The sequence below is a fragment of the Zeus faber genome (assembly GCF_960531495.2).
Source record: "Zeus faber genome assembly, chromosome: 3".
Classification (NCBI taxonomy): Eukaryota; Metazoa; Chordata; class Actinopteri; order Zeiformes; family Zeidae; genus Zeus; species Zeus faber.
This window is the reverse complement of record NC_137190.1, coordinates 9,744,992-9,767,169: the sequence shown is the minus strand read 5'-3', so window position 1 is coordinate 9,767,169 and position 22,178 is coordinate 9,744,992. Positions and strand designations below refer to the sequence as shown.

At 43.4% G+C, this 22,178-nt stretch overlaps 1 protein-coding gene across 1 annotated transcript in view; it reads left to right on the top strand.

The window, feature by feature from the left end:
* Positions 1 to 726: 726 nt before the first annotated feature.
* Positions 727 to 22,178, top strand: part of chd9 (chromodomain helicase DNA binding protein 9) — a 92,296-nt gene continuing 70,844 nt past the window's right edge. The window contains exons 1-2 of the mRNA XM_079997653.1: positions 727 to 812; positions 6,919 to 8,583. Of these exons, the coding sequence (XP_079853779.1) occupies positions 7,021 to 8,583 (1,563 nt within the window). The 5' untranslated portion in view covers positions 727 to 812; positions 6,919 to 7,020. The remainder of the gene's footprint in view (positions 813 to 6,918; positions 8,584 to 22,178) is intronic.

Sequence of the window (22,178 nt, the reverse complement as noted above, 5' to 3'; positions counted from 1 at the left end):
GCGCGGAACCGGCGGGCAGAAAAAAAAAAAAAACCCAATAATAAATACAATAAAATGAGTTGAAATAAATACAATAAAATGAGTTGAAATAAATACAATAAAATGAGTTGAAATAAATACAATAAAATGAGTTGAAATAAATACAATAAAATAAGTTGAGCCGGCCGCTCGAGCGGTGTCGACGGCAAGAAGGCACAGTGCGGCGGAAAAAGCCTCGAAAAGCGCCGATGCTGAAAGATTTACGATGTATAACGAAATGATTTGCTAGTTCGTGTAAAGCAGCCACGGCCAACGGGGCTTTACACCGGACGCGGCTTCCCCCGCGTTTATACTTCCACTTTGTTTACGAACCATCCCGCAGGAGGGCTTTTGATTTGTGGGGAGGGAGGGAGGGAGGGAGGGAGGGTTACGCTGAGGGTCGGGCACGTCGTTTATTCTTTTTCGCCCCTGGATCCGGACCCGGGCCGAACGCCCCCGTGTGCGTCGGGGGTGGACGCGGTGACCGAGCCGCGGACGAAACGAACCGGACCCGAACGGACGAACGTCCCCACCCCGGGAGACGGCGCCAGCGGCTCCCGGAGAAGAAGAAGAAGAAGAAGAAGAAGACGAAGAAGACGAAGAAGAGGGGGTGAGGGGGTGAGGGGAGAGAAGTCGTTCCGGGCGAGCGGCTCGTTCGCGAGCCCCGCATCGCCAGCCAGCCAGCAGAGGCGCCGCGGCAGGAGTGCAACTACACGGGCACAAGTTGGGACTTGGGCGACCCCGCGTTCCGCCGCGCTCACGGCTCCACTCCGCGACCCTCGGCCGGCAACGAGGTGAGTGCCGTCGCCGTCCGACTGTTCGCGAAAGCCCGCGCGGCCCCGGAGCCCCCGGCGCGGAGCGGGCAGCTGTCAGTATCGTGACAGCGGAGCGGGGGCTCGGCTCCGGCTCAGCTGTGTGGGTCACACCGGGAAGCTTCCAGAGCACCGGGGGGTGGGGGGGGGGGGGAGTTTTCACCCGCGGAAAGTCCTCGTTTTCTGCTTTTATTGTTTCCACGATGTCGGCGAGATAAACATGTGCGTGTAGGTTGGTGCTTGGACCGATACTTTAGTCGCTCACCATAGGAAAGCGCGGTGTTTACAGGCAGTAATTGTAAAGTAATGAAATAAAAAATAAACAACCAACATATAAATATAATGGTGATATACATTAAACATAGAACAAAAAGGTCACTATACAACAAACGTAAAAAAGGAATCATACAATAGAACCTAAAACCTAACTCAAGAAAAAAAAAAAAGAAGTAAACGACACATCTAAAACTGGACTTAAATTTTGAGAAAAATGGAAATATACGAGTAACCTAAAAAATAACAACAAATAATCGATAAACCAAAAAAAGAATCAAAACTGGAAACGTAATATAAACTTAAAAATGAATAAAGAAATCAAAAATAAAGCTCTAGATAATCGATCATTTCTGTCAAAAATAGGAAATTGTGTAAGTTTGCATTCGTATATTTAAATAAAAGTATACGCCGCGTATATGGGGTGGACCAGCGATGGAAAGAAAAATACTTACGACAAATTGAACATATACAGTATATCCAGTGATGAGCGTTTTAACATCCACCTCCTGTCTGACTCAGGTCGTCCAGGGTCAAGCCAAGGTCACCATCAGTAGGTCCGTGAAGTTTGGCGGTTTTTGGTGAACCGGCCCCTCGTGGTGGTCAAGTACGGCTACGGCGGTCCTGAACCGTCGGTGGAACCGGCACCTTTTGTTTCAATCCTGTCGATTCGGAAAAGCGGTAAAAGGGGCTGCCGCGCAGCTGGTGAACGCCCGCCCCTTAAAGCCTCCGTCCATCATCTTTCCACCCCTGCCCTCTCTTCCTCCTCCTCGCCCTCCCCGTCATCCTCCCCACCGCGCCCCTCGCCCTCGTTATCCTCCGGTGTGGGTGAAGCGGCGTCACGACGGGTGATTTGGTGTGAGAGGAACACCTGTCTGTTGAGCAAGGTTTCGCCATGCTGTTAATTGCATGGAGGACCTGGAGCTCCGTAGAAGATGAAGAGGAAGAAGATGCTGTGAGACTTGTGAGGTCGCAGTCCGCAGTATAGTAGAAGTAGTATGTAGGACATCTGTTGGCGGGGTAGCTTTTGGGAGACCAGTAAAAACACACGTTTGCGCCATTTCACGCATCGCCGGCCCCAATGTTCATCGTAAAGTCTGCGGGGACGGCAGCTGGAAGTCACCACAGGCGGCTGCGGACTGAACTGTGGCCGCGGAGCCGGCGCCTGGCGAGGCCACAGGTTAGCCGTGGCTACTGCTACTAGCTAACTAGCTGCGTCGGCTCACGGGGCAGACTGGGCTCAGCACCCGGCAAGTCGGTTCGATTTGTGTATCTGCCGGGTTGCTCTTTCATGCCGCGGGTTCTCCTGTTTGTGTTGACGCTGGAAGATGAGTGAGCCGGACGACGGCCGTTTGCTCTGTGAGCTTCATGAGAGAATACACAAGTGTCGGGTCGTGGCGGGGGGGTGCAAGTCCAGTTGAAGGATGGCCCAGCAACACTTATGGACTATAAACAAAGAAGCGCCGATAGCTTTTTAGCTCACATAAAACACTAACAAATACAAACCAGACTGGCACTAAAATGGATCCTACAGACTGCAACCTGTTGATTGTGCTTGTTAGATGGGAGAGAACCATGTGCCTTTTCCAGGGCAAGAATGCACAGGTCAGACATGCGCAAGAAGTAGAAGGCAGTTGTGGAGAATTTGATAAACCAGTGTAGCTAGTTTATGATGTGTTGTGATGTGTTGATATGGATGAACGTTCCTATATTTATCCCAAAGGTAAAAAGGTCCCCACCACCTCAGGTGACCATGGGAGGAAAAAAGAATTGAGCGTTAACCCGGATGTTGCAAAAAAAAAAATAATAATAATAAATTACATTTTTGAATGGAATTCTAGGACTTTTAGTGTAATCCCCCCGACTAGGGATGTTAACAATTAATCGATTTGTTTCTAATAAGATTTTGTCTTATCAATAAGAACTGAACAATCTGCAATCTTGTTATTGTATCAAGGGGTGACATTGTGGGGCGCTGGGCGTTTTTGAGGAAAAAAAAACCAAACTACCCATCCAGGAAGTAGCAGTAGTCACCGGAAGGACAGTGGGGCAGAGAAAACAAATGCCCAGTGGAGCAGGAAGTAGTAGTAGAATTGGGTGGGGGCTTCCGGAAGAACGACGGACAACAAACATGGCTGCGCGTAGAGAACGGGAGCTTCTTGATGCCGAGGAAACCGTATGTTTATTGCTGCGTTCGGAAGGGGTACAACAGCAAAACAAAACAAGGGATATGTTGCTAAAGTGATGACTCCAATAAAATATATTAAACTAAATAATTTTGTTGGTTATTATAGATAAGAATTTTAGTAATCTTTATTAATTTTTGCCTCATCCATATCTGCACCAGACTTGATCGGCCACGAAACATCCGGCCCGTTCCGTCGCCGAGGACGGCAAAAAGTTAAAATATTTGACTCCCGCAAAGGCCAGTCGTAAGTATTCCTGTATGCACGAAGCAGCTCGGCCGGTCTCGTCTCGAACTTCTCAGTTTTTAAATGAAATGAGGAGAAACGGTCCTCACCCCGAGTCACAAAATCTCTGAGGTGCGGGGCGTTGCGTAGGTCCCCACACGCCGTGGCACCACCCACTGGTGACGTCATTGGCTTTTATGATATCAGTTCATTCCGGTTGTTTGATAAGGTTAACAACCATCGATTCAGGGAACTCCTTCAAATTTGCAGCCCTGCCCGCAACACAGACAATTTCGTGGATTGCCACTTAAATGCAGCCTTTCTAGCATCCGGCCGGGACATACAAATCCCCTGTCGTGTCGCACATGATCTAGAGATTCTTTAAAAAGATATCCAGTGCGGCGTTTCCGTTAGAAGAAATTGATCCACTTGTCCTGGAGGATTTAAATTTCCTGGACAAGTGGGAGAAATTCCGGTCAAACATCATCTGTGTTTATTGAGCTTAAAAACAATTGACAGGCAGGCGTTATTGAGAATGAAATCCTGAAAGCATGTAGATGTATATTTTTTTTATTGAATATTCAAAATAAAATAAGTCCCTTCAGTTAAGCTGTTAAAAATAAATTAATTAATATTACGAATCGTACTACTTGAAATCCAATAATTTCCATTTGTGAACAACAAGTAACAATAATAAACATTTAACTTAAATACATTTTGATAAAATCAGAAACAAAATCAATATGGTAAGTAGGTCATAACAAAGTTTGTGGTGTCAATCCTCGTTGGGACGTCTCGTGGACGTATTTTACAACACAATGGATAATTACCGTCTGCTTTAGGTCAGAACTTAAATATAAAATAACTCAACTATAGATGTGTGTCCCTGTTGTCAACGGTACATCATCTTTCTACTTCTCCTCAGAGTTCTGGACGCTGCGCTCTGTCGCCGCTCCGTGTTTACTGTACTGTGTTTACAAGCGCAACCTTTCCTCGAGGGAGGGGGCCGGGCTTATTTAGATACTGACAAATATGATTGGTTAGGGGTGAACGGTCAGCTGTAGATCGCCCAAGCTGATTGGCTGTCTGTTGCAGCTTGCCGAAAGAGGAAATGAACAGATCTGCAGAATTCGTTTCATCTAAATGATGAGTCAATTATTATTTTGACATCGAGGGAACTAAAATATGGCAATAATTGTCATTATTGTTTTATCACCCGGTACTAATTCAGATTGAGCTTAGAGGGAATTATTCTTATCGGACATTATGACCGGGGAAATCCAGCAATTACCGAATAATGGAAACTGTGATCCAGAGCAAAATTCAGCAAAATTTGAGACATGCTTCAAGTCAAGTTATCATCCGACGGGGGATGCAAAAAACCCCCCCAAAAAGTACTCCTGTGTTTCGAGATTACTCAGAATTTCGCCCCCGAGCCGAGGGACCGGCGAGCAGAGCGTGGTGCACCGCGACCGCCCGCTACCGATATACAGCGCAGGAAAGGAATACAAATAATAGATAGATAGATAGTGTGTGTGGCGCAATTTTCGCACATTGTGTTTTTCTATTATTTAACTCAATTTCCTTATTGAATGAAACAAAAAGAGGCACCTTGACCGTGCTTGTTTGGATAATCTGACGGCAACGGATTTACAATCTGAATCGGTTAAATTTTTGCCTGGCTCTCAGAGGCCAGCACTTCGGTTTCCGTCTCCCCGCCCCTCCCAGACGGACTGGGTTCCCTCGGCCGACAGAGCTGCGACAGAGCCCCCGTCCCCTCACGCGATAACCCTAACCCAATGTTATTAAATCATTGTGATAATTTTCAATTTCAAACCTTTAGGTCGCTATTGTCGTTGTTGTTTGTAGCATATGACCAGAGATATTTAAATATATGGGACTTCAACAGATTTTCCCATTATTGTTACCATTCAAATAACATTATTGTAATATTTTGTATATTTGTGATAATGTGAAATACATAGGGATACGTGCAATAATAAGCAGGAACAAATACAAATAATTACATCCTTTCTTTTATTCAAATTTGATTTTACATTATTTTCATCCTGCAAATAATATATGAACATACATATATACTTTATATTAAGGTGGGTGGACATTTATGTACATCCGAGATACTTGATGCACTTTTGAAATTAAAATGATTATGAACTCCACTTGGAACTGTCAGGAATGGATGGGAGTGCTCAAGCATGTTATTTGTGTTGGACCCCACACAGGACCCTTGTTATTAGTGTTTAGCAACAGCCTCTTAGCACCACACAAGGATAAGACACTCTAGCACATATTGTGCACACACACACAGTGTGTGTGTGTGTGTATGGTGTGTATGTGTGTCGAGTTGCAGGAGGAGTTTTTGTATTGAGTGCCATGCTCATCACTGTAGAGAGATACCACAGCTTCTGAAATGCGTACCATTTGGAAATCAGGACGTTTTTAAGTACTGTTCGGAGTTAAAGTGGTTAATTGCAATGAGGCTTATGTGTATGTCAGTTTTCTTTTTTATACCAGAAATACTGCATGTAGGCTCATAAATTACATGGTTCATACGATGTGACTGTAAAAGCCGTTACTCTTATTTTTGTATAATTTGAAGCAGAAGAAATTAATCTCATGCTTGGTCCTCTGTCTGAGTCCCTCTCACATTTACAAATGTTTTAGTATAGCGGCTGCTCAATATTATCTCAGACACAGACTAGTTTAGACAGCACATGCACAGTCCCCTTACGATTATCCTCTCTCTGCTTCGTTCACTACCATCAGACCATCAGAGAGGTGTGTCTGTTTGTGAGTCTATGCAGCCATGTGATCATCATGTTGAGTGCCAGTGCATTATCAACTGTGGTTTAGAAACAAACAAGCAAACATTAAAAAAAAAAGCCCTTAAAATGGAATAATCTTCCTCAGTTCCTTTCTGTTGAAATGCTATCAGCTGCCTGTACCTCCCACACATTGTGTAGTAGCAGGCAGCTTCACAGGGTTAGGGCAGATTAGAGGGGGGCTTTGAATGGGAATATGCACCTGGCCGATGGCTGGCAGTTGGTTTGCATCAGCTGCTTGACTGCACATGTGCAAGGCAGTGCTGATGGGTAATTGACGGTGCCAAATTTACCCAAGGCCCTACTGACCTAGCTATTACCTGGCTTTTTGGAAGCCAATGCTGCGTCGGGCTTGAAGTGAAGTCTACTGTTATTCTACAAACAGTGAAATAGTGCTGTTATTTGCAGTAAAAACTATCAGCTCAACAATGAAATTTGTTCTAAGAGTATAAAAACTATGGTACACTTAGAATCCCCAAATTTGTCACAAAGTAATATGTAAAAAAAAAAATGTAACCATATTTTGCACTAACAAGGTCTTTGTCTTTTTGTTCTGTTCAGGGCCGATGAATAATGGACAGTGTAGCACCGATGTCTTAAGCTCAGCACAAGCTTGAATACAGTGGAAACTGAAAGCCTCCTGGTGGCCCTGAAGACTCCACCATGGACTTTTTTGATGACCCAAACCTTTTTGTTGGAGAGCTAGAAGGTCTGGATGAAGATGATTTTACTTCAGGACAATCACTGGTGGATGATCTCAACCTTACCGCAGATTTTGAACCCCTCCAAGTGGAGCCTCTTGCCCCCGGTAAGCACCAAGGGATGATTCCACCATCTTCATCCACGCTCTCCCAGCAAGCTATGCCTGCTTATGGGCAGCAGATGAGCCACTACACTGGAATTAAGGCCCAGAACCCCATAAGGCAGGCCTTTCCTGGCTCTGGGGCCACAGGTAATGGGGGTATGGCACAGCAACATGGTCAGTACCACAGTGCCTCCCTGAGCCAAACGCCACAGGCTAATGGATTGTTCGGCAACCGAAGCAGTCCAATGTGGGGAAACCAGGACCAGAATGGGAATATTTATCACCCTCTTTCCCAACAGCAGCAGCAGCCACTTCATCAGCAACACCCATTGCACAACCAGCACCTTAATCTCAGACAGCAACAAACACAGCAGCAACACCATCCCTGCCATCAACAGCAGCAGAGAATACCACAGCTTCAGCAGCAACATCAACAAGCCCATCACCAACAACAGCTGATGAGTCAGCGTCAGCACCAACAAATGAACCCTCAAATTCTGTCTTTGCCGCAACAACATCACAACTTCCCCTTTCACCAGGGAGATCAACAGCATGCTCACCTTAACCAGCAGCCTGTTCAACATCGGCTTACTCCAGGAGGAGCAAGATTTCATTCTAGGCCTACGTCTGGCCCTGTGCCGAATAAATCATACTTAGAGACTCAAAATCCCTCTCTAGGTGGGACTCTCCTTCAACAGCAGCATCAGCAGAGTGGCTACCAGCTAGTCAGTGGAGGTCAAACCTTCCCTGGTGCAGGACCGGTCGATGGTCATTTGTCCTTTCCTATCCAGTCGCCAGTCATGTCTCACGCACTGCCTGCATGCTCTGGCAGCCCTGCCACTCCGTACCAACCCTCACAATATCCCACCTACCCTGGAGAGCCAGACATATCCAGTCTGAGTCAACAGTCCCTGCCGTCTGCCTCTTTGTCTCGGCCTACCCCTTCTGCACCCCTGACTTCTAGAGTGCCTGGGGCAGGATGCGAGTTCCCATCCACACCACTAATGACTCAGCAGCCGTCTCAGGTCCCAGCTAGCCGGGTTGATGAGTGCCCCTTTCGGGACTTGCGTTGTTCTGGGCAAACCCAGGGAAACTACTCGTCTGAGATGTTCAGCCAAGCTATGAATTGCTACCCCAGTGTGGCAAGCCAGCTGCCTTCTGAGCAGTCCCAAAGCTGCAGAGTCACTGCTGTTCCAGCCAGTAATGGATACCAATCACTTGCGGAAGGTCTGGTACCGCCAGTGGCTCAGAGTGGGGACTTTGAAAGTCTGGAGGCCCCGGACCTTCTGCCAGACCTTCTGCCTCAGCTGGAAGCTGCACTGAGCCAACAGGAAGAATCTAGCTGCTCTTGGAACACTGGCGCCCAGAAGAAGGAACAGAATGTTGGGAATATCCCACCTGTGGAGTACAGTGAAGACAAGGTAAAGTTGTGACACACATTTTGAAAAGCATTTCTGATTGGAGTCTTTTCACAAACAGTTGAAAAAGTTCCCTGTTTCTGTATTTTCCTGAAGTTGACAAAAAGACTAAATGAAGACTAACTTCACTCCAAGACTATTTTTATACTCCCGATCACCTGAATGCCACCTTGCAGGAACAAACCTTTTTATGTAGAAGACGTACGGGAGAAATGGTTATCTTGAGCAAGAAACATGGAAAACTTTTTGCATCAATAACATTGTCATAACTATTCTTCTTGCACTGCCCTGATTTTGACTATCAACTAAGCTTTTACTATTTTCTCCTAGTTCCCCTCAATATTATCAAATCGGTGCAAATTGGAAGGGACTGCAAGGTGGTTCGTTTTTAAAACCTAATGCTCTGTTGTGCTTCAGCTGGTGGTGTGGACGTGGCCCCTTCAGTATATCACAGTACAGATGCCAGCCAACTGTGTAATGTTTAACTACAGTACGTCGTCCAAAGAAAGCATGTGCTTGTCTGGCAGAAACCTGGAGACAGTGGTGGAGTGGAGGAAGGAGTGTTATAGCTGAGTTCCTGGTTCTGAAAATGATAATAATCTGTCCAGCCTGGCCTGTCTAAACGCCCAGTGCACCGACAGCAGGTCCGGCCTGATTAGGCTGAGTGGCAGGAGTGTCTTCAGGACTTAGCTGTAAGCATACTTAGGGCTATATCAAGATGTGGGTCAGGGCAAGCCAGAGGCACTTACACACCGCCTGGCTGGAGCGTGGGGGGAGGGTGTGTGTGTGTGTGTGTGTGTGTGTGTGTGTGTGTGTGTGTGTGTGTGTGTGTGTGTGTGTGTGTGTGTGTGTGTGTGTGTGTGTGTGTGTGTGTGTGTGTGTGTGTGTTAGAGAGACAGAAGAAGGAAAAGACAATGAAGAATGTAGAGAATTGAGGGACTCAGTCGAAAGGAAGCTTGAGCATGTAGAAAGGGACAGTGCTTAGAGAAGTGGAGGACCTGAGAAGAAGATAAATGACAGTGTGGGGGTGGAGTGCCGGTCACCATTAGCTGTCTGGCTTTTGCAGTGCAGAGGTGGTTCCTGGAGTGGCCAATAACTCGTCAGCAGTGCTCTGACCCAAGAGTGATGCAGGACCGGCATTATTATCACAGCCCTTAAGGATGGGGTTTTCAACACATCCCTCTGTGGATTCCCATGGATATTTGGTGCTGATTAAATTCCTAGGGCTAAGTAGCGATATGTGTCTGTAAGGTATATGGAATGACTGAGTGAGAAATGCTCTACCTATTCTGAATACCTGCAGATGAATTGTCCTTGAGCAAGGTTCAAGTGGACATCATTACTAGACTCACAAGCATGACTGGCTGGGACTGTGTAGAAGGTCGAAGTTGTAGAATTGACATGCATTCTCAGTCATATTCCTTTTCCCTTTTAAGACTGGACAGGATCTCATGATTCAATTTTGATATAAAGGGAATAATACAATTTTATATATATATATATATATATATATATATATATATATATATATATATATATATATATATATATATATATATATATATATATAAATATAGATAGATAGATCGATTTTTTTTTTTTTTTTTTTTTAAGCGACCCTGTTTTCCATGGCCTAGTACTGACTAACAAGCTTTCTGATTGGTCATTGTCCACAATCACAAATTAATGAAGCATAGTTTGGTGCTCTTTCAACTGCCTGCGTGTCCTTACCACCAAAGCTGTACGTGGTTTGCTCTAATTGAATAGAACAACAGATACTGACATCAAATCCCCCTTCTTGGTCAATGCTTTGTTCTACCGGTGGTGACTCACAGGCTTTTGTAGCAGCCAAGGTACAGCCAGCTAACTCTGGAGAAAACAAGAGAAGCGGTGACCCCAACAGAGGCTCTTCACCCAGGTCATTTGTCCATCTACGCATGTCCTTTAATTGGAATAGGCCAGCATACAGACCAGCCTCTCCCTGTCTGTGTCAACATCTAGCCCTGTGTTGATGCTTAGGGGCTGACGGCGCTATTCATGCGCACTGATGTGTGAATACTCTGCTGTTGGTGTGTTGCTGAACAGGCAAGGCATCAGAGGATGGCTGCCTGGTCTTCACTACCCTCAGTGCATGCAGCTAATTGGGGGTTTCCAACGGTTGTGATGGTCAGATGCAGAAATAAAAAAACAAACAAACAAATTATTTCTATCCCTTGTGCAATGGGACTACTGTAATTTGTTCTGTAGAAGTCTGTGACTACCGTTCATCACCAATAATTTGTCCTTTGTGTCGCGATGCTTTTTGGATCAATTTTTTTTAAATACCGTTGCCAATGAAGTTCATGCAACTGGATAAAATTGTTATGGTTTTTATGACCGTTATAATTCTTATGATTATAATTCAGTACAGTCAAGACACAAAACAACTTAAATTAAATGTACAATAATAATATTTGGTTCCAATATATTGGGGCTGCATTGTGTATATAGAATTTATTTGGAAATGAAAATTCAGAATTTTGCACATCGCAGAGGACTACAATTTCAGGTCAAAATTTTAGGTGAAAGAGATCTGCAAAAACACTTAAAATGGTTGTTGGTCAAACCCCGCCTCCCCTGCACCCAGAGTGGATTGTTTTTAAACTGTAACAAGAAACAAAATAGGTCAAACTCAATTAAAATGTTCCTGGTTATAAGAATTGTAAGTATTTATAGAAATGGATCGCTTTTTTTTTTTTTTTTTTTTAGTGAAGCGTCATTTAACTGCTTAATTATTTGCGCTTCACGGACAAAACGTGGTTCATAAAAACTGTTATTCTTTTAAAAAGCACATAAAGGTAAAAACGAAAATGCTTTATTCATGGCACTTGACTAAGAGAAGAGCCTTCTGGTCCAGACAAAGGTTTTATAAAACATTTGGACGCCTGCTGTTTTCACAAGTAACTTTGGAAAACAGTTTTTTGCTGGTACAACACTAAAACAGGTTATTTTCTTTTATGATATCTTCAAACTTAATATATTGAGTGCTACAGATATGTGTTATTGAGCCTGTGTTTGGGTTGCTCCACATTGAGTTCACAACCGATGCCTGTCATTCCTGGTCAAGTTGCATTCTTTTGTCTGTTTGACTGTGACTGACGGTGCTATTGACATTTACAGACACGCCGCAGAGAAGCTATGAAGATATACAGCTCCTTTATATAGACCACAGGAGATTAAATACCTTGTCAACAATTTCAGACTGTTGATTTGCAGCCTTCTTGGGGAGACGTCACTGGTGTCAGTGTTATGCGAGTTACCAGGTTATTATGTCCCTTATATCTTTCAGCAAATGGCAACACACTGTCTGAAATGGCCAACTGATGGCCTCATATCTATATACACACCAGAATATCCATATTGGTTATTGTTGCTAATAGTGAGACACTTCTCTGTATAGAACCACTTTCTGTTTTCTGTTGCCATCTAATTTGAATGTGTGGCAGATCCGCTTGCCACACGCCATCCGAGTGGAGTTTTCAGGGCTCTCCGGCACAGAGACACAGACAATAGAGCGGAAACAAACCAGTTTATTGTAGAGAGTGGGCTAGGTGGAAGAAGCCCGGAGCAGGTGGACTGCATGTCATGACAAGGGCTCCTCTCCTGTGTTTGTGTGTGGATGGGGGTTTTACCTGTTGCTCGTTAGACCAAGCAACTAGCAACAGGTATACAGCAACACTGATCCCGGGCCCAATTACCTCGACCCCAGACAGGTGTGGCTGCTCAAATCACTCCACCCCCACACCACAGAATCTTTTCCGTATACGCAAGTTTTGAATATTTTCCACTTGTCTTTTAAGCACATTTTATAACCATGTACACAATGGTTTCCTAACCCATTAGACAACATTCTGGACTCAAGTTAAGTAGGCACTTGTGTTAGCGGACAGCATTTATTTTTTTAATTTTGCACCAGTGCCCTCTGCATGTCTGTGAGTGTCGTGTCATGGTACACTGCGAGGAACAATAAATTGAGTAAACAACGGTAATTTTGAAAGATTTCCATTTTTCTAGCTTGCAGTTGTTGTTTTCCAGTTGTTGTACTCAAACATATCGGGCCCTCAGCAATTCAGTCTGTTTTAATAGATAAGAAATGATGCTCACAACTTTTCCCTAAATGCTATGGCACTATCTCAGATCCACTGGCTGAGCTTTCATTTCAGGCATGGTTTCGACTGTGCTGATTGGCCCTTTACAATGTAGTGCTCGATGTGGAATAATTTATTTTCAGAGCAATAAGAATTTTGCTCTATCTCTGTCTCTTATCTCTATATAGGGTTGCATAGATTAATTGCTCTAAATCAGTGATTGGTGATCAGCAAGCCAACTTTGAAATGCCTGATTGAAGAGCCAAATCACCCTAACCTAAGAAAATTTGATGACATTACATTACATGCACTTCTATGTCAGCAATGTGGATAAGAGTGGACAGCTAGCTCATTTTAGCCCCGTTGAGAAGAGAAACAGGCTGACCCGTGTCCTGGTCAAGATGGTCTTCTTTTCAAAAAAACATTTACCATAACCAACTCTTGGTTCCTAAATGAACACGCTCAACACTGTCGCAGTTGGAGTTGGCATTATTTGATTCCTTCCAGTAGGACTTGAGTTTGGACTTATGTTGTTACGTTCACACTGCCAATTACGTTTGCAAGTGAATTGAGGAAATGACATAGAGGCTGAGATGAGTATGCGGGAGTCCTTAAGACCATGGCACTGTTGTTGAATGGTAAAAGATATTTTGTGAGGAAGTTTCAATCAGTGATTGGCCACACAATCACGCTATAAAACACATAAAATCTTCTTGACCAAGACTTTGAAAAACACTGATTTGGCCCACAAGATTCTGCATCATCAGTGAAAGACCTTAAATAATAATCGCGAATTACTGCCATTGAATTAAAACCCTAAACCTATTGCTGAACCTCATACTTACCTTCATACTTACCTGCTACACTTACCTGTTCTAGATGAACCCAACTCACTTTATACTTGCATACACGCTCACTTAAATGGAGAAATCCAAAGAAATCTTTGGAATAATAGGAGAAAAAGTACTGGTTCAATTTCTTGCCATACCTAATCATTTTTCTAAGAAACTGTTCTAATAACAGTCTATACAATCATCTTTACTTAAATCTGCCCTGTACCAAACATATATTACTCACCCGCAATTGTTTATTGAAGAAGATGGAGATGGTTTGTCCAAAAAAGTCTTACATTTTGTCATAAATAGTCTTCAAAAGGTGTTTAAAAGTATTACATTTAACTCCGATACCTGCAGACACCCTGCTTTCCCTCATGTCTTTCAACCAGACTGACAGACAGTGCTGCAGTCAATCCTGAAACATGACACTATGTCTGCCGCACGCACACACACGCGCAGCCACCACTTCCTCTGCTAAGGAACCTGCCTCTCTTTCTGACATGTTCTCTCTCTCTCTGCCGCCCCGTGCTGACCTACTATCTGTCTCTCTGCGTCTGTGTTCACGCTCTGCCTGTCGCTGTATCATCGCAACTGCCCCCCCCCTTTCTTTCTCCTATGCTCTCTCGCTCTCTCACTCTCGCTCTGTCGCTCTCTGTGCGCCTACCTCTGGCACTGTCTGGTTAGCTGGAGACCTGCCAGATGGAGGCAGAGAATAGCTTGGGTCAGAGGTAAACAGGAAGGCAGGCAGAAGGGGAGGGCTCAGAGGAGTGGCTCCGGGGGTGGGGAGGGGTGGGGAGGGAGGGGGAGAGCGGTGGGGGGGGGAGTTGTACTTGATTTCTGTTGGGATCATGTGGGAACGCTGCCAGCCCAAACTGCACAGTAGGTCTGAATATAAAGCATTATCTCTTTATTCAGAATCCGTCTCTCTCTGTTTCCTCTTTTTTGTTGTTTTGGTTGGGGGCAGTGTCAGGAACCATGTGCTTAGCGGTCAAGTCTGGGGAGTTATTATTATTATTTTTTTGTTTGCTCAAATGCTCTGCTTTTTGATTTTGGCATTGCGTGGCATGAACTCCTTGAACTCTGGTTAACCTTTCATTGACGGAGCAGGGGGAAGCAAGACGGCCGGTCCACTTCAGACTCTTTCCGTCTCTCCGGAGACGGGCAGAGGAAGACCATTTGAAGAAGACTCCTTTTCGCATAGAGTGCACTGAGTACACTGAGGGAAAAAAAAGAATAATAAGACATTGGATCAACTTTAAAAAATGTTTGAATTTGTAATGTCTGTATTTCTTAAAAAAAACATTTGTTTCTTGGTTCTCCTTATTGGCTCAGTTAGTAGCTTTGAATGAAGGGAAAGTGTAGATTAATTGAAAACGCAGACGCAAAGACGTCATTGTGTTGTCCTTGTGTTTAAAGCTGGCACACTGTTTGCGTTGTCTCATGGTGGCTTGACTTTGACACCAGTTGCTGTTGCTTTGTGTAGCCCTTGCCCACCAAGAAGGCGTCGAGTTTACTAGTTACTCATTAGTTGCTTAGGCAAACAGGTGTTCTCAGAGGTGTTTTGGAGTAAGTCATTAGGCTTGTTGCCATGGATGCTGAAGGTTGAAGTCAAAGGTTTTGTAATGTGTATACTTTATATCCGAGAAATAATCTCTTTGGAGGGTCTGAATCAGGTCATGTCTTTGTTTCACCGTTCAGCGCTGAGAGCTGGCTATTGCTCAAGGATTCCCTGCTGCTGTTCAGCCCGAGTGAAGCCAAGTCTGTTCAGTCACAGGAAGATGATGTTAAATACCAAACTGAGAAAAGGCTGTACAGTATCAGTGGATCAGGTGGTTGTGACACAATGCTGACACCATTCAAACAGACTATTTATGACTAGAATCACTGTCAGGCTGTGAAGGGCACAGCTCCATTTACCCGTTCTATTTAAAAAAAAAAAAAAAAGAAGAATCTTCGAGTATTATTCATTCTCTCGTCTTCTGTTTGCAAAACTGCTCGTAGCAGCCGTTTGCCAGTCCACTCTACCGATCAGCTGTGTGAAATGTGGGGTGTGTCATGACAGCCAGCGTCAGTGTAGCTTCCACCTTGACTTTCCTGCTTAAGTACGGTCACCAGTGTTGTCGGCACCATAGCCATTTCTCACTCTCCAACAGGTTTCCACACAAGTACTTTTACTCTTGCGTTGCCTTGAATGTGTGATTGATAAGTTCAGCAAGTTCTACTGATGACCTGTTGACAGCGTTGTGATAAGTTAACTATCGTATGTTGCCAACCAACAACTTTGTTGTAAGATTCAGTGACTGTTCTCCAAACAGCTAGTGAAAATCAAGTGACTCTATTGTACATTAGGTATATTTCACACTCTAAAGGATCACCTGACACTCAGTGGTGCTGCTGCAGACTGCTAAGTGAGTGGAGGAAGCATCAATGGGAGTCGTGAACAATCTGTCAGAGAAATAATTTATACCAGGAAAAAAAAAAGCATTATTAGAAATTGATATATGATCCTTGAATCTATAAATGTGATTAAATGTGAATTTTTTTTCACCGGCAGTATTCTTAGTGAATATGTATCTGAAGTTAGTTTTAGTTAAAAAAACTGTAATGAGCTAATTTCTCAAAAATAATGACCTGAGAGGCTCAACAACAGGGCTTGCTCTATATTATATTCTGGGCCCTGGCTTTGGGACCCTGCGACTATTCACGCCACTGTCTGCTACGACCACAATCACTCAACCATCAATCAGTCACAATGTGTGTTTTTTGTCCATAGTTAATTTTCATATTAAAGGAACAAAAATTAAAATGCTTGACTATAAAATGGTTTTTTTTAACAGTCTGTTTTGTAACTTAAAATGTTTTGCACCATAGATCACATGCATAGCTATATATTCAAATGAAAAAATATATAAGTAGTAAAATACTGTGCGCCTTTCCCAAAACTCAAGTTCTGACACTATTATCTCTTATGCCATATTACACACAAGTGAGGCTTCTCAGATTGTGTATTATTCATCTTCTATTAAGAGAACATGGCATGTTAAATTGCATTGAGAGTCGCTAATTTAGTTTTAAAGTGGTGAGAACAATTGGAGTAGTTATTAGTCCAGTGAGAACACAGACTTGGAGCGGTGTTCTCTTCCTAGATACAGTGGTACCGGGGATAATCCTCTCATCTCCTCGCTGGTACTGTTAAAATGCCTGTGAATCGGAACAAATCTCCGCTGTACAAAGGCTCTGCAGACACTGTCTCCTCCTCCTCACGTCCTCCACAAGGAAGATGGAGTTGCAACAGCCAAAAACCCTTATTCATCAAATCTTCCGGGCTGCCACTCCCGTGCTCTCTCATGCGCCTCTCTTTCTCGCTCCCCTCCTCAAACCAGAATGGATGGATGGTTACGCCCAACTGTGCGATACCTGTCCAACTTGCTCTTTGCCTCAATAATGGAGTTGTAAGTCGCTCTACGGGACCTCCTCTCAGCTTCTCTACTGATTGTGTGCCAAAGTTCGAACTTAAGAAAGGTGCCACCTAGCCAGCTAGCTTGTTCTGCACACAGCTCTGAAATGTGTCATCTGTCTCGTTCAGAAGATTCCATAATGTTACACATATATTGTACATATACTGTAACTGCAGTTGGGACGAATGTTTGCAGCCTTTTTTGGGGGTTTACAGGGCATAAAAGATTTGCATCTTCAACCAGGTAAAACACATTTTATTCCCCAGCCGGACAATGTGGAGCAGCTCTGTCTAAAATATTCATGAACGTTGCACATCTTGGAGGTGGAAAGGTCATTGGTGGGTTGGATTCTGTCGGTAGTTGTGGTGAAACACAAGCTTTTAGTTGAGCTTTGTCGACAATGACATGCGGATTCAGTGAAACCCCAAAATGACACAGGGCATTTTTCAATGCGATCAAACAATTCTGGTAAAGGGATGCAATTGTGCATGTGACATTCATATCTAAACTGTACATGTAGTGTAAACAGGTTAAAAACAGAGTGGTTATTACAATATCTTAGGGGTGGGAATTGCAGAGTAACTCACGATACAGTACGATACTATCACGATACTCTGCCCACAATAACGAGGGTATCCCGATACATCACGATATATGTGGAACTGAAATACCCCTCAAAAAGCAGGAATTATGTATTTATTTAACGCAATTTGCGTTGTGGTGTCAGTTTCACAAAGTTTGACAACTGAGATGAAACGATGTACAACAAAGATTTTCAAGGTTTAAATAATATCTTAAAATATATAAAATATTCAATATTCAATTGTTAAATTAAAGCTTAAAGCAATATGAGGCACTCATAATACCTTCTTCCTTTCAACATGGTAGTGAATGGGGAAAAAAATATAGATTTGCCCCCAGTTACTGAATTTAATTCCAATAAGTAACCGGTATCATGTTAAATTTCTCACATTTATAACATACCACATTTCATGGAAATTGGCTCAGAATGATCCCTACGGTACACTAGACAACTTTGAAAAGAAAAAAGTCTGACACCCTCTTATGTCTAAAGACTGTGTCATAAGTCACTGAGTTATAAGTGGCAGACGATACGATTTTGCAAAGACTGGGGATCTTGCATGGGTCACCATTTGCAAGACTACAACTATGTTCCTTTTTAGAGTTACCATCCTGCTCCCGGTGGAAATTTACAAGAAGAAAACCTGAACAATTGAGCGAAACAGAGGCACCTTTTGGCCACAGCTGCCCTTGTGTGTGCAGTGGTTTGTTCTGAAAGAACAGCCAAACCATTAATATTATTTACATTGTGATGGTGATGACGATAATAAATGGCTTCTCGCTTCAGGGTGAGTCAATCATTTTTTAATAGTTAACCAATAATTATTAAGCAATTATATTTAATTTTAATAAGTTCTTAATGCGTTTCTGTTTAATTCTTTCAAAGTTATGACGTTTTATAAGTAAATAAGTTTTATAAGCGCAGAGCGTCATGACGCACAGACTCTGCGTCGTTCCTACACCTGCCCCGTAGGCCCCGCCATATTTACTCTCTACCCGGTTGGCTGCTTCCTGTTTGGTGCTGGAGAGAGCACACCTATTAGTTGTTGACTATGTTCACGTCCTTGAAATTCACTATTTACATGAGCCAAACTGAAAATTCCAGATAATACTTAACATGTTGGATTTATTTGGAACCTCAAGAAAGGAAAAAGACTGAATAAAGACGCCCAGGAGTTATATGACCACCTTACACCAAACGATCGATACGATGGGGGCACACCAACCGAGGTGTAACTCTTATGATTTCATCCCGATGTTGGAAATTCGTCTGCGACACTGAAATCGATTGAAAAGCCGTTTGGTGTGAGGCCAGTCACAGTCGCTTTTGTGGAGAAGTCTGCGTCTCTTAATACACATTGTATTTGTTTACTAGCGGATCTTGACCGCTCCAATATGGCGGACGCGCAGACGCATAGCGGCGACACGGGCTGTATCCACAGCTCATTCACGTCATGTGGTAAAGTAGCAGCAACATAGCGCAATGTACTGCAAACCAGTCATTGCGCTCCAGAGTAAAACACAGCATGCATCTGTCTTGTCTGTCTTCTTTTCACCGCAACTCTGCATCGAGACGGCAGTAAAACACTTTCACCATGATGCTTACATTTTGCAATTAATCCGCGGTTCACACGCGTGAACCTCCCTCCCTCCCTCCCTCTCCTTCCCCCGGAGCCATCATCTACGTTCTGTTACACTAGGCCTCCCCCCTGAAAGTGGACGAGTCTAATCATCAGTCAGGAAACCCCTCAGTCGACTGAGATTCTTTTTCGTCAGTCAGTGTGCATTATCATAACAGGATAAAACCGATAAAAGTTTACAAAAAAATGCACAGCTCACAGAACACATTTAAATGAGAAATCATAAATAAGGGGAGTCATAAATGTATTTTTCTATGTGGGAATCGTCCGAACACGGTTCTCTGTGCGCCCTGATCGCCATGCCTCGCTCCCCCAAATAAAACGACTGAAAACAGTGTGGGGACGGTGCACGGAGGAACGGGGCGTGACCCGTTGACTTGTTATGATTATTTTCTGCGCAACACAAATGGAGAGTGGGCGATCGGGGAGAGAGTCACAGAGAAAGTGTCCCTATTGAGTTCCTATTGCGTTCCATAAGCTCTTGTTTCGTTCGATAAGCAGACGTAAAGTGAATAGCTATCGGGTGTCGACGCTACTGTCTGAGATGGAGACGGGTGCACTAAATGTGTCCCAAAATATTGATATTGAGGTAGTATCGCAATATATTCCACTATAGATTTTTTTTTTCTTTTTTTTTGGTCCCACCCCTACAATATATGACCACCCAGATCAATCCAACCAGAAGTGGAGTTGTACAGTTTTTCAGCAGGAGAGCTCCTGTAGCATTCAGTTTCTGTTATTGTACAGTGCACGGTGGTTATAACAGAAGATTTCCCTTTTGTGAGGATTTATTGACATTTGTTTTATCTTTTAGATCTACCTTTGCTAACCACCATCTACGTAAGGTTGTCAGTCTTTGAACTGACCCACGGTGTCCAATGTTGAATGAGTTATGCAGAGTCGAGTCAGTCCTCCACGAATGCAGAAGATAAATGCAGTCGTGTGTGTGAATGTCGAATGTGGTCAGGAATGAATTTGCATTCACACTGCGCTTACAGTGTGTTCATATGTTTCCTTGATCATCTCTGAATGTGGTTTTTGTGATCAAATGCTCATGCGTCTTGGAATGCATTCACAGCTGGATGTATTGCTCTTTAGTTTAAATCTCATCGCATTGAAGAACCGATTTAATAGCACGGGGCCTTACTCTTGCGAGAGGTTGGACCGGTTGGCCTTAGTAACCTTTCAAGGCTGTCTTATTGATGGCGCAACCTGTGAACGACTCTTCGAGAGGCAACATTTCAAAATGGGCTACACGCACTCCACACCCTCTGCCTGGACCCTCCCTTCCTTTGACTTGGGTGACACAGTGGTAGGCCAGGGCTGTACTTTGAGCACATTTTGCTTGAACCTTAATCCTAGGTCAGACCTTTTGTGTGGCAGAGGTCAACAGGATAATGTGCATCCTCAGTGAGCCAAACCTCACCGTTCCACACTCAAGGCATATAGCAATGGGCTGCAAAAAAAAAAAAAAGGTCTTTTGGGCTTTCATCTGATTGTAAATCTTGCTCAGAACCATTTTAGGATTTTCTTTTAGGTGTGTTGATTTGTTTAAGCGTGTGGTTTCTTAGTCTGCAGATATTCACCTAAAATATTTATCTGATACATTTTCTGTATTAGCAAGGATATTTGGGTGTATTGTATTAGGGATGGAATCACAACAAACGTCAACAATCATTAATCAGATGTTTTTGTTTTTTTAGATGTAAGGCAGAAAAATTATAGAGCATCCTCGTATTTTTTTTGTCTATGCTGTTAAAGGAAAAATACATTTACATAGCCAACACATTCTTCACCCATTGTGATGCTTTACACAATGTGCACATGGCAACTGACCACACAAAGAGCTACTGGCAGACATTTGTCTTGACTTTACATGTCTGCTTCCTATTCTCACAGCTGCCCCCTAGTGTCACTTATAGACCCAGCTGGTTGTCTATGGCCAACAGAACAGTAATTCTCCATTTGGTTCTCTCTGATCTCTCAAACCCCCTTTTTTTTTTTTTTTTTTAATCAGCAATATGAATGTTTTCCTGTGCTCGGCTAATGGCTTAATTAAAAGGAGAAGTCAATTAACTGACCCCCTAGTGATGAGCTAATGGGCACCATTATTAAGCCCTGTCGACTCAGAGCTCCTCCAGGGTCCACTAGGGGTCTGGTTGTGAAGCACCACTACTGTAGATTTGCTCATCCCATTGTGATCTGCTTACAGTTGGAATTTAGAGAGAGATGGAGGAAGAGAAAGACCCTGACTGTGTCCAAGAGTCAGTTTTATTGGCATTCACTATAAATATCTCAGATAAAGAGGCAACCCCGACCCCCACACATCAGGCTGCTGCAGAACTCTGTCTTATCTAGCAGTTCAGTCATTTGAAGCACATCATGCAAAACTCTGAGTATTATTACATTCATTTTAGCTGTGATCCACAGTCTGAGCCCAGCTCTCCAATACTGCCAATAATGGTCCTGATATATAGGACTAAACAGCAGGGCTATCTAGAATACTTCTTAAAGTAATTCATATGTCTATACTGTAGGTTAAAACCCATTTTTATTTATTTGTGATATTTTCATGATTTATTTGTCTCTAAACCACAAAGCAGTTGCCTGCGTCTTTAAGAGCTCCAAAAATGTTACCTGAAGCCCTGGAGCTGTTTACCAGTTAACTACTCCAGTGGATGACCAGTAGAACATTATCAGGTACAAGGCTGAATCGGGTAGCTTTTAGGTTAGAAAGTGCACACTGTATGAACAGGCCATTAATAGAAATGCCCTATCTATGACTATCAATAGCAATGCCCCATCTATCACAATATCAACAGGCCCCATCTATCACAATATAAATAGGCCCCATCTATCACAATATCAATGGGCCCCACTCTATCAATAGCAATGCCCCATCGCAATATTTTCTTAAATCTCTCATGCGTCCTACTGAGGGTATTCACATCGGTA